The following is an 11,935-nucleotide window of genomic DNA, read 5'->3' as shown; positions in this document are numbered from 1 at the left end:
TAAGTAAATTTTACACATCCTATAAAAAAATCAGACAGAAACAGATATACATATTAAAAGGCTCACAAGCAATTGAGCAGGACCTTGATACGAAAATAATGTAGTGATAAAAACTAAATGGGGAATGGGAAACCATGACATTGAGGAAAGTTGAGTAGAAAAGTCTTCAGTCCATTTACTTAAAGACGAAACGCATATCGTTAATTGAATCAAGGACACCTTTTGCATTCTCTGCATGAAATATCCTTCTGCCTTTGCCTCAAAACTGGTACTCTACTTGCGTACAGAGTCCAAAAGGTCGGACACTTGACATGTTACAAAAGTAGCAGAATCAGCTCCTAATGTCTTCCTATAAAGCAGCGGTTCTCAACCTGTGGGTCGGGACCCCCTTTGGGCGTCAAATGACCCTTTCACAGGGGTCGCCTAAGACCATCAGAAAACACATATTTCCGATGGTCTTAGGAAACTGTATTGACTGAACTATGTCATGTATCATCTTTTGTATTATTAAAGCTATTGTTATGTATTATTTTCATAAGCAAACCATCCCATGACAATGGATCGTGTAGAGAAGAACGAAAATAATTTTATGGTTGGGGGTCACCACAACATGAGGAACTGTATTAAAGGGTCGCGGCATTAGGAAGGTTGAGAACCACTGCTATAAAGCAAAAGGGTCGAAAAGACTAGACAAAAATTAGAGCCAAACAAAACAGTTGTGCTTACATCACATCAAACAAAAACAAAGCTTAAGTCACGCTTGTATTTTGCACTTCAATGAATTCTGGTCACATTTACAGTTCTACGGGAAAGGGGGCGGGGGGGGACACGGGCTGTGGTTGGGTCACAATTTTCCTCAGTCAGTTGTCCACTTTTCATTCATCTTGCTTCCTCTTCGGCTTCTTAGGGTTCCGAGAGCGGCTCTTGGCTTTGCACAGAGGGCAAATGGGCGCGTTTCGATGGATCTGCTGATGGCACGATAAGCAGGCCTGAAATGGGGGGGGGAACCCAATTCTATTAGGAAAGCAGGGTTTCCTGTAAGGCAAGCACATCCAGCTTCTACCCTAGGGAATCGGTGAAAGAGCAACGCTTGGGTTTATTGAGGTCCTCGCTTTTCCACCCCAATGCTAATTTCACCTCTTTTTTGCCTCCGAACGGGACTGTCTTTTTTCTTCCCCGGACAGGAAAAGTGAGCGTTTTCAAACAGTAAAAACATGCATTTTTCCAAGTGCACACTTCCCCTCTCCCATTGATTAAAATGTGAAAATGCATCCTTTTTTAAAAAAAAAAAACACCAATGCACAATTTAAAGGGTGCATTTTCCAGAAAGGATGCATTTTGCAAATGGGATCGCAAGCTCGTGAACGTGCGAGCTTTTTTCGAAAGATGCACTCACGTATGGGATCGTTAAGTAGGGCAAATGGGGCTGTTTCTCAAACTGCAATGATATTCCCACCTCCAGAAACGTAAATGCAGAACACCCCACAACCCTGCATTTATTTATGTATTTATTTCATTTATATCCCACCTTTTTTCCTCTAAGGAACCCAAGGCGGCGTACAGAATCCTCCTCCTCTCCATTTTATCCTCACAACAACAACCCTGTGAGGTAGGTTGGGCTGAGAGTCTATGACTGGCCCAAAGTCACCCAGTGGATTTCCATGGCCGAGCGGGGACTAGAACCCGGATCTCCTGACTCCCAACCCGACACCTTAGCCACTACACCACACTGGCTCTCTGAGCCATTTATTATAATTAATAAATGTTAATTATGCACACACACACACAATTAGAATGTAAGCCTATGCGGCAGGGTCTTGATATTTATTGTTTTACTCTGTACAGCACCATGTACATTGATGGTGCTATATAAATAAATAACAATAATAATAATAGTTTGGCCTTTCAATACATCAGGCGTGGGCAGAACGTATAACTGGTTCTACTAGTAGAACTCTGAGTGATTTGCAGTAGATCAGAAAGTTTTGACTCCCAGTTGTTCAATAACAGCTGTAACAAAATGACTCGCTACATCCCCAGAAATTATGTTGCTGAAACGAAGGAAGCTTGGAGTATCTAGGAGAGGATTTTTGCATAGAAGGACTGTGAGCTCCATTCAGTTCTGATATTGTTGTCGGATCTCAGGGCTCTAGCAAAATCCAAATAGATCTTGCAAGCATGACATCTGCCCTTCCTGGGGCTAAATAACCTAAAAGGCCAGATCCGACTCTAATTCTTTAAGCAGTATCCAATCTTAGCCTTACTTAGAATAGACCCACTGAAAGGAATGGAACTTAAGTTAATTGTGACTAATGTAAATCCCATTCATTCCAATTGATCTTCTCTAAGTAGGGCTAAGACTGGCTACTACCCTATGACTCCATAGAGTTGCTACCAGTCAGAGTAGGTAACACTGGGATAGATCACAGGTGAGCAACATGTGGCCTGCAGGCCCCCCCAAAAAAAAATGAACGTGGAGGGAAGTAAAAAAAACACATTGTTTGCCACCAAAATATGGCCAGAAACTACTACAGAGGCTTACTAAGATCACATTTAGCTTGTTTTCAAGCACATTTTTTTGGGGTGGCTTCTGCTGTAGCAACAGTGCAGCTTGCAGGAGAGGGGTACAGGGAGTTACTAGCCCACAGATTAGGGTGACCCTATGAAAAGGAGGTCAGAGCTCCTGTATCTTTAACAGTTGTATAGAACAGGGAATTTCAGCAGGTGTCATTTGTATGCATATAGCACTTGCTGAACTCCCTTCGTCACTTCAGTTAAAGCTGCAGGAGCCCTGCCCTCCTTTGTAGAGTGACCAGATACAAAGACAGCAGGGCTCCTGCAGCTTTAACTGTCGTGATGAAGAGGGAATTTCACCAGGTGCTGCAGGCATGCAAATGACACCTGCTGAAATTCCCTTTTCTCTACAACTGTTAAAGATACGGGAGCCCTGTCCTTCTTTTCATATGGTCACCCTACCACAGATCAGCCAAAGTTGCCCACATGGATGGACAAATAAGTTGACCTGGTACATGGCATCGCCCCGGGTTCCTAAAAGCTTGTCGGAGCTCTGTCCCTACCGGTTTGCCTGAACGCATCCTCCTCCAGCGACCCAAACAATGTGTCCTCACCTTCATAGGCGGAGGCTGTTGCCTGAACGTTGCCGTCTGCCTGGTGTCCTGTTTCCTGGCAACTTGCAGTTGTTGGGCAGCAGCAGCTGCTGCAGCCAAGGATTCTGGGATAGGAGGCTCCTGGGGTTCTGTTTGCCATTCAGCTTTCTGCTTTTCAAAGTAACTAGAGATCAAGAGGGGAAAACAAGAGAAACATATTCAGAATCACGACCAGCTCATTTTCCTCGGATAATCGGGTAGGCAACCTGGTGCCCTACAGATGTTTTGGACCAGAACTCCCATCGCTCCAGCCATAGAATCATAGAATCGCAGAGTTGGAAGGGGCCTACAAGGCCATCTAGTCCAACCCCCTGCTCAATGCCATCATGGTCAGGAAGAGATTGTTGCATAGGCAGAGGCCCTCTCTCTTGTAGTCCCCCACCTAACATCCTTCGGCATCTGGTTGGTCACAGCAGAAACCATGGAACTTTGGGAAATGGGCAGTGACGCTTGTCAGTTGTTTGGAAGGGGTTAACCGGATTAACCTTCCTTTATTTGTCTTTATTGGATTAATTGATTCTGTCTTTTCTTCTGCTCCTATATCATGACCACTTCCCTTCCAATCTGGCTCTGCTCCTCCCTTTTCTAGAGCTGCCAGGATTGTTTTATTGCAGCAATGGCTGATAGAATAACATTGGGAGGACTGGGGGAAGAGAGAGGGCGGAGGAACGATCAATGGATTTTACTCAACTCCACAGTTGCTCACAGTCACACAACGGTGGAGTTAGAACATGTTGTGTGGGGAGGACCCCCTAGGAACTCAACCGTTGAGTGGAGGGTTCACACTGCGTTGACTAACATGTTGTCTGAACTGAGCCATTATGTTGCACGAGCTAAGTTGCATGAGATGTGCTACATTCAACATTCTGAAGCCCTTTGGCACGCTCTACTTTGGCAACATAGAAAGCTATGGTTATTAGGGCTGTGTGCAAGGCGCCCCTCAAAATTCTCCACCCATTTGTGGGTAGAGAAATTGGGGGGGGGGGGGGACACACAATTTCACAGAATTTCCCCAGGGGAGGAGAAATTCTCCAACCATTTCTCAAAGGTAGGCTTCATCATTGACAAGAGTTTTAGAACAGCTTCTTTCTATTTTTCCTGTGGGTTTGGGGTTTTTCTGCACTGCTACTGCAAATGGCAACTGTGTTGGCAGTCTGGCCCCCATTTTTCCACCCTCTACAATGCCTGATACACCTCGCATCACTCCAGGCCGTCGAGGGGAGGGAATGCAGCCACCACAAAAAAACGATAGCGACAAAAAAATATGGAGAAAATTCTGAAAAGAGTATTTTTATTTCTAGAAGGTAAGAAAAGAAAAATCTCAGGAATTTCCTGAAAGTTTTCTTTCCCCATGAAAGGGGCTTCCATTTTTCTGCCTCATTCTCAGGGCAGTTTATATTTCATTTTGAAGGTGTGTTTATGGTGTTTTTGACCTTAACTAATCCCTGTGAGGTGGCTGAGGGAACTGTCTGCATTTTTCCTTGTTTCACATCTCTCCATTGCTCTACAATCTCCCAGGCTGCCTGCATGCCCTGATTTGAAACCACCCTGTGAGAGGAATGAAAATCCCATGCTGTCTTCCCCTGGGCAGGAAGTGCAGGAAGCCAAGGAGGCTACAGGCTGTTAGAGAGATGACTGTACGATGACAGACAGGACACTCACACACACTCCTAAGTCATCTCTTAAGCACAAGAGAACCCTGAACCAAACCCATGAGAATTTCTTCTCTTTTGAATTTGTTTTTGAAATCAATTTCTTTTCTATCAAATTGAACGAGAATGGTCAAAATTTTCATGGGAGAAATTTTTGGCATAGCTTATTATTATTATTATTATTATTAGCCTTTCCCAAAAATTAATAATAATGAAGAAATGCTGCAACTCAGTGGTAGGGTGCAGCACCATGTACATTGATGGTGCTATATAAATAAATAAATATAATAATAATAATAATAATAATAATAATAATAATAATAATAATAATAATACTTTGCATGCAGGAAGTCACAGGCTCAAGAGCCAGCATTTCAAGATACAGCCGAGAAAGGCTCCTCTCTAATCAGCCCTAGCCAGCACAGCCAATAGTGAAGGATGATGAGACTTGTAGTCCAACACCATCTGGAGGGCCACACATTCTCCATCCCTACAGTAGACCATACCAAGCTAGAAAGACCGATGGTCTGACTCAATATAAGGCAGCTTTCTCTGTTGCCAAAGAACGTTGAATGTAGCACTTCATGGAACCCACACAGATGAAATTTGTGATTTTTATATGCCGCTAAGTATAATAGTACCCCTAAGAGGCAGAGATATCGCCTTCCCTGTTTGCCCACCAGCTACTAACAAGCCATTTGCCAGCTTACTCAAGGGAGAGCTTCTCTTCCTCCTCGCACAAATCTGGCAATCTCTGCAAGCCCAGGGTCATCCTCAAGGCATCCACGTGCTCCTTGAGCGGCTTGTACTCCTCGTGCAGACGACGGGTGGACTCCAAGAGCTTGTTGAGGTCGTTCTCCGATTGCTTGATTGTGTTCTCCATCTAGAACAGGAGCATGGAGCCAGGCAGACACTGAACAGGTGTCTTTCTTTATAGGCAGCTGGGGCCACACCAGGTCTCTGGCCAGCATTGGGGGAGCCCCACACAATGCAGAGGTTTTCACATTTGCCTTCCCCTAGAGCAGACTACCCCAACATGTTTTGGACCAACAGATGTTTTGGACCTCAACTCCCAGCCCCCTCAGCCAGCATGGACAATGGTCAGGACTGCTGGGAGTTGCAGTCCAAAACATCTGGAGGGCACGCAGTTGGGAAAGGATGAACTAGAGAGCTTCGGCTGTTGGGTGGTGTAAAAATGCAATAAATAAACAAATAAACAAATAGAGTGAGAACTTTCAGGGGACTTGGGCAAGGTGCCCTCTTCCTCCCCCAGGATGTGGCATTAGATTACAACAATGGTGAGGAGGAAGAAGGGGGAAGAGGAAGAGGAAGAGGAGGAGGAAGAAGAAGAAGAAGAGGAAGAGGAGGAAGGAAGAAGAAGAAGACAACAATATTTACATGGCTGGCCCAGTTTTGTGAACTGGAGGAAGCAAGCATGCTGATTCCACAGTCCAATCGCACCCACTGTGAACGGGGAATTCTATTACATTTTTTATTTATTATTGTATTATTTATTTATTTATGTTTAGTTTAGTTTAATTTTTGTATATTTCTTTCCCTAGGTTTAAAATGTATATGTTTAAAATTTTGTAAGGCCGCCTTGAGGCCCAGTATTGGGCAAAAGGCGAGATACAAATTATTATTATTATTATTATTATTTTTGTTGGGAAGAGACAACCAAACCAGGTCTCTCTACCAGCAACCCAGAATTCCCGGTTCACACATTGCCCTTAACAACCCAGGGTGAAGTGTATTAGGGCAGTTTATTATTTATTTATTAAAAACACTTATGTATTGCTTATTAGAATAAAAACTCTACGGGGTTTACAAGTTTGCAGTGGGGGCAATCAGGCGGTGGGAACCAACATGCTCGCTTGCTCACAATAGCCTACAACTTTTTAAGAAAAACCCTGGGTTGTTGTGACATGCAAACCGTGTCAACATCTCAACATTTCTTTCTCTCTCTCTCTCTCCCCCTGAAAAAAAATTAAGCACTGTAGCAAGACCATCTTCTCCCCTGGCAGCACAGTAAGCTCTACTGACTGCACCAGGGCTTACTCCCAGGTAAGTGTGCACAAGACTGCAGCCTGAGTGACTGTGAAGACCCACTCTCTCCCTGCCCCCAACCCCTCCGCTCCAAAAAGGCCGGGCTGCCTCTTACAACATTGATGTCAGCATGGATCAGCCTCAGTTCCTCCACGTGAGCCATCTTCTCCTGAAGCAGGAGGTCCATCTCCTGCTTGTATTCCTTCAGGTGCCTTTCCTCAGATTCCAGCGCCTCAAATTCAGCCTTCAAGCGGGCCTTGATCTTCTCCATCTGCAGAGTTTTATTTCTGGGGGCGGGGGGGGGAGGGGGGAGGACAGAAAGAAGGAAGAAAGCACACAGAAAAGATCAAAGAAAAGCTGGGGCAGCATTTCTGGTTAGCCAAGAGGCATTTGATCATGCTGACTATAGTCATAAGGTTCAGGCGATGAGGGCAAAATGAAGCACAGTTCCAAAAGAACTGGGTTTTGCTAGCCTGGAAAACAGACCAGACATGATTTGAAGAGTTGTCTTTAGTACCAGTTCCAGGACTTTTTGTAGGGGGGGGGAGTGGAGGGCTTGGGTCAGATGCTCTCATTAGACTCTTTTGTCCCAAGGTTACTGTTCTTTCTCCTTTTTCTGAGAGAGCAGATGAACGAGCAGCAACAGCAAGGAGGTAAGAACGCGCGTGGATTTTGTGCAGTCTGCATTTTGATGAGGATCAAACCAGTTCACACATCCCAAGTTTAATAGGGATAAATGCCAAGTTCTACATTTAGGGAATAGAAACCAAATGCACAGTTACAAGATGGGGGACACTTGGCTCAGCAATACTACAAACGAGAAAGATCTTGGAATTGTTGTAGATCACAAGCTGAATATGAGCCAACAGTGCGATATGGCTGCAAGAAAGGCAAATGCTATTTTGGGCTGCATTAATAGAAGTATAGCTTCCAAATCACGTGAGGTACTGGTTCCTCTCTATTCAGCCCTGGTTAGGCCTCATCTTGAGTATTGCGTCCAGTTCTGGGCTCCACAATTCAAGAAGGACGCAGACAAGCTGGAGCGTTTTCAGAGGAGGGCAACCAGGATGATCAGGGATCTGGAAACAAAGCCCTATGAAGAGAGACTGAAAGGACTGGGCTTGTTTAGCCTGGAGAAGAGAAGATTGAGGGGAGACATGATAGCACTCTTCAAATACTTAAAAGGTTGTCACACAGAGGAGGGCCAGGATCTCTTCTCGATCCTCCCAGAGTGCAGGATACGGAATAACGGGCTCAAGTTAAAGGAAGCCAGATTCCGGCTGGACATCAGGAAAAACTTCCTGACTGTTAGAGCAGTGCGACGGTGGAATCAGTTACCTAGGGAGGTTGTGGGCTCTCCCACACTAGAGGCATTCAAGATGCAGCTGGACAACCATCTGTCAGGGATGCTTTAGGGTGGATTCCTGCATTGAGCAGGGGGTTGGACTTGATGGCCTTATAGGCCCCTTCCAACTCTGCTATTCTATGATTCTATGAACCACTGTGTAGAACATATTACGGGGATGTCAGATATTGCACTTTGGGAATTTTGCAATGTGGTTATCAGCTCAAAAAAAAATGTGTAAATTACAACCCAAAATGCATTGATATAGTCAAAAATGCCTATTTTAAGTTGTATTTTAATGCTCCCCCCTTAAAATAAAACACTGCTCTATGCAAAAGTGAAATTGAATGAAGGAATCACAGGGAAACAGAACAGAATGGAGATACACTGATCTATGCATCCTTAGAAGAAGGACGTTCTAGGGCAGCCTTCCTCAACCTGGGGCGCTCCAGATGTGTTGGACTACAACTCCCAGAATGCCCCAGACGGCTGGGGCATTCTGGGAAATGCAGTCCAACACATCTGGAGCGCCCCAGGTTGAGGAAGGCTGCTCTAGGGATTTGCAGTGGGGCCCAGTAGGTGCCTGATGATAGCAACCCTAATGCCAGTCTCAACCATCTTCCTTGACGAAGGGAGGCTGCAGCAAAGGAGAAAGTCACTTCTCCTTGCGTCTCTGTCAATTTCATTTTCACATTTATACTAAACAGCACCTGTATTTGTCCTCCTTATTACAAAAACGTGGTGTAGTGGTTAGAGTGTTGGACTGGAACTCGGGGAGATCCAGGTTCTAATCCCTACTCGGCCACGAAGCTCACTGAATCATAGAATCATAGAATAGCAGAGTTGGAAGGGGCCTACAAGGCCATCGAGTCCAACCCCCTGCTCAAAGCAAGAATCCACCCTAAAGCATCCCTGACAGATGGTTGTCCAGCTGCCTCTTGAAGGCCTCTAGGGTGGGAGAGGCCACAACCTCACCAAGTAACTGGTTCCATTGTCGTACTGCTCTAACAGTTTTTCCTGATGTCCAGCTGGAATCGGGCTTCCTTTAACTTGAGCCCATTATTCCATGTCCTGCACTCTGGGAGTGACTTTGAGCTAGTCACTGACTCTACCCTACCTCAAAGGGTTGCTGTGAAGAGAAAATGGAGAGGAAGAGGACCGTTTTAATCCACCATGGGTTTCCTGCAAAAGGTGGGATATAGTAGTAATAATATTTATTTATTTATTTGTTACATTTATATACCGCCCCATAGCCAAAGCTCTCTGGGAGGGGGGGGTTACAAAAACGTAAAACATAAATGTTTTTAAAAGAAAGGGATTTAAACTCCATGAAAGAAACAGATGGATAGCTCTTATCGTCTAAGAAGCACCATGCCCCATCGGATAAGGATGACATGTCCTGCTCATTTTAAAATGAAATAATCAATTCCCCCTCCAGGCAATCCAAATTCGGCAGCTGAAGGAAGAGAGATTCTGCAAACCTGTATAAAAGTATGTACATTGTGCATGAGTTCTATTATATAATCTGTTCTGCAACGTTTACTATTTGGGTTTATTTGGGCTGGTAAAACATTTATTTATTTATTTATTTATTACATTTTTATACAGCCCAATAGCCGAAGCTTTCTGGGCAGTTCACAAAAAATTAAAATCAAGAATTAAAATCATGGAAAGAGACAAGGAGCTACAGAGGACACCTGAGTCCCTGGTCTCTCTCTGCAATTGCTAGGAAGCTTATTGAGATTTCAGCAGTCAGGCATTAGTCACATAGAATCATAGAATAGCAGAGTTGGAAGGGGCCTACAAGGCCATCAAGTCCAACCCCCTGCTCAGTGCAGGAATCCACCCTAAAGCATCCCTGACAGATGGTTGTCCAGCTGCCTCTTCAAGGCCTCTAGTGTGGGAGAGCCCACAACCTCCCTAGGTAGCTGATTCCACCGTCGCACTGCTCTAACAGTCAGGAAGTTTTTCCTGATGTCCAGCTGGAATCTGGCTTCCTGTAACTTGAGCCCGTTATTCCGTGTCCTGCACTCTGGGAGGATCATTATCAAGCACATCCTTTTCTCCCCACAAAGAACGGTAAGCCTTGTGTAAGGCACAGAAAAACTTGTTGTGAAGAAGTCCCCAATACAAATTCCCCCTGATTTCCTCTTGGTAAGGAAATCCCTAAATTCTCCTTCCTGTTGCTGTTGTTGTTGTTTTCATTTCTATACCACCACATAGCTGAAGCTCTCTGGGTAGTTTACAACCATTTCCAAAGGTGTTTTAGTTAAGCAGACATTTCTTCTTCTTCATACATGCACACTTCCATCCCAACCGTGTGCATTTTCAGAACTGTTTGCAAATAGACTTGCAGCACAATCCGGTGTGTATCAGCCCCATTGGAGTTGAACGGGGCTTACTTCCAGGCAAGTGCGAATTGCAGCCTCATTGTTACCTTTGAGATATTCACTAGATTGCTGCTTCCTCTCCCTGGCTGGAACCCTGTGCAGAGCAAGCCTCCCTGAACACAGGGGGACTTTTCCCCCGAGTAAGCCTACATAGTACCAGGCGATACATCTGTAATCGAAGGGTTTTCCCGGAGATATCCTTCCAACAAGAACAGAGAGAAGGTGGCTTTAAAATAAAGAGAGTTTGCGTGTGGATCCGTGCTGCGCTCTTCTATTGCTTCTACCCGTTGCCTATTATTATTATTATTATTATTATTATTATTATTATTAGCAATACAGATGATGATGATAATTAAAGCCAGATAATAACAACTCCTCTGGGCACACGCCAAATGCATGCACACACACACACACACACACCCAGATTCTTCCTCACCCAGTTTGTTGTCTGGAAAAGGCGCTCCGGGTCATGTCCAAACGGATCTTGTGCATCAACAGGAGCTACTTTTCTCCTGAGATGAAATCAGCCACTCTTTTATCAGAATGCAAAACCGGGAATGGAGGGAGGGGAGGCGTTGGAGAAGCAGAAGCGCATTAAATCGCAATCCTACGCAAACACTTACCTGAGACTGAGAGTAAGACCCTGTGGGGTCTTCACTCCGAGTCAACAGGCATCGAATCAGGCTGCAGAAGCATCGCCACTAAGATTGCACACACAAAAAGGGGGGGGAGGGAGATGGGAGGGAGATGGGGGGGAACCCACCGACGCCCCCCCTCCTACCTGATCTCTTTGATGCTTTCAAGTTTGCACATGATTTCCTGCTCATCAGCCATGCTTTCGCTCCCTCGCGCTTGCAAGCTCCGGTGAAACGTACAAAATAATCCCAACGCCAGCGGGGGAAGGAGGGAAATTCAATACAATAGACACAATGTAGCCGCCGCCGCCGCCGCCCCCCTGCAAGACTTCTGGGCGCAAAGACTGCAGCAGCAGCAGCAGCGAGCAAAACCTATCGGGACTTTGAGTTCAGGGCTTTATAACGGTCCAGGCTCCCGCAGGCTGCCCGGACTACAAGCCCCACCATGCAAAGCGCGGAGCTCCTGCCCTCTTTTTCTTCCGGCAACCCATCTTTCCATTTGTCACAGCTAATTATGTCAAAGGTTGTCCGGAGTGCAAAGGAGCGAAGATGTGGGGTTGCTTCTTCTGCTGCTTCTCCTTCCATAGGCTGCAATCCTTAGGAGTAAGCCCCACTGAAAACAATGGGGTTTACTCCGGATGCCTAGGATTGCATTGTAGCAGGAGGAGGAGGAGGAGGAGTATTTTGGGGAGAGTTGGCC

The 11,935-nt window shown here is 45.4% G+C and overlaps 1 protein-coding gene across 2 annotated transcripts; it reads right to left on the bottom strand.

Annotated features, from left to right (window-relative positions):
* Nucleotides 1-631: 631 nt before the first annotated feature.
* ZC4H2 (zinc finger C4H2-type containing) lies at nt 632-11,562 on the bottom strand. Of its 2 annotated transcripts, none has more exons than XM_063141657.1 (5): nt 11,382-11,562; nt 6,981-7,152; nt 5,530-5,702; nt 3,129-3,291; nt 632-989 (listed from the first exon to the last, which is right to left on the bottom strand). In XM_063141657.1, exons 1-5 carry the CDS (start codon nt 11,432-11,434, stop codon nt 876-878), a joined length of 675 nt encoding a protein of 224 aa, XP_062997727.1. In that variant the 5' UTR covers nt 11,435-11,562; the 3' UTR covers nt 632-875. The 2 variants fall into 2 exon arrangements, with proteins under 2 accessions (XP_062997727.1, XP_062997728.1); XM_063141658.1 differs by lacking the exon at nt 11,382-11,562 and adding an exon at nt 11,037-11,073.
* Between the last annotated feature and the right edge of the window lie 373 nt (nt 11,563-11,935).

The sequence above is a fragment of the Elgaria multicarinata genome, chromosome 15 (genome assembly GCF_023053635.1).
Source record: "Elgaria multicarinata webbii isolate HBS135686 ecotype San Diego chromosome 15, rElgMul1.1.pri, whole genome shotgun sequence".
NCBI lineage: Eukaryota > Metazoa > Chordata > Lepidosauria > Squamata > Anguidae > Elgaria > Elgaria multicarinata.
This window is presented reverse-complemented; position numbering and strand designations above follow the sequence as displayed.

What these genes read in the sequence shown, in the direction of transcription:
- ZC4H2 (XM_063141657.1), bottom strand. Translation starts at nt 11,434, where the DNA reads ATGGCTGATGAGCAGGAAATCATGTGCAAACTTGAAAGCATCAAAGAG. An exon ending in GAAGAGAAGCTCTCCCTTGA is followed by an intron (nt 3,292 to 5,529) that starts GTAAGCTGGCAA and finishes CTTGATCTCTAG; the next exon opens with TTACTTTGAAAAGCAGAAAG. An exon ending in AACAGCCTCCGCCTATGAAG is followed by an intron (nt 990 to 3,128) that starts GTGAGGACACAT and finishes CCCCCATTTCAG; the next exon opens with GCCTGCTTATCGTGCCATCA.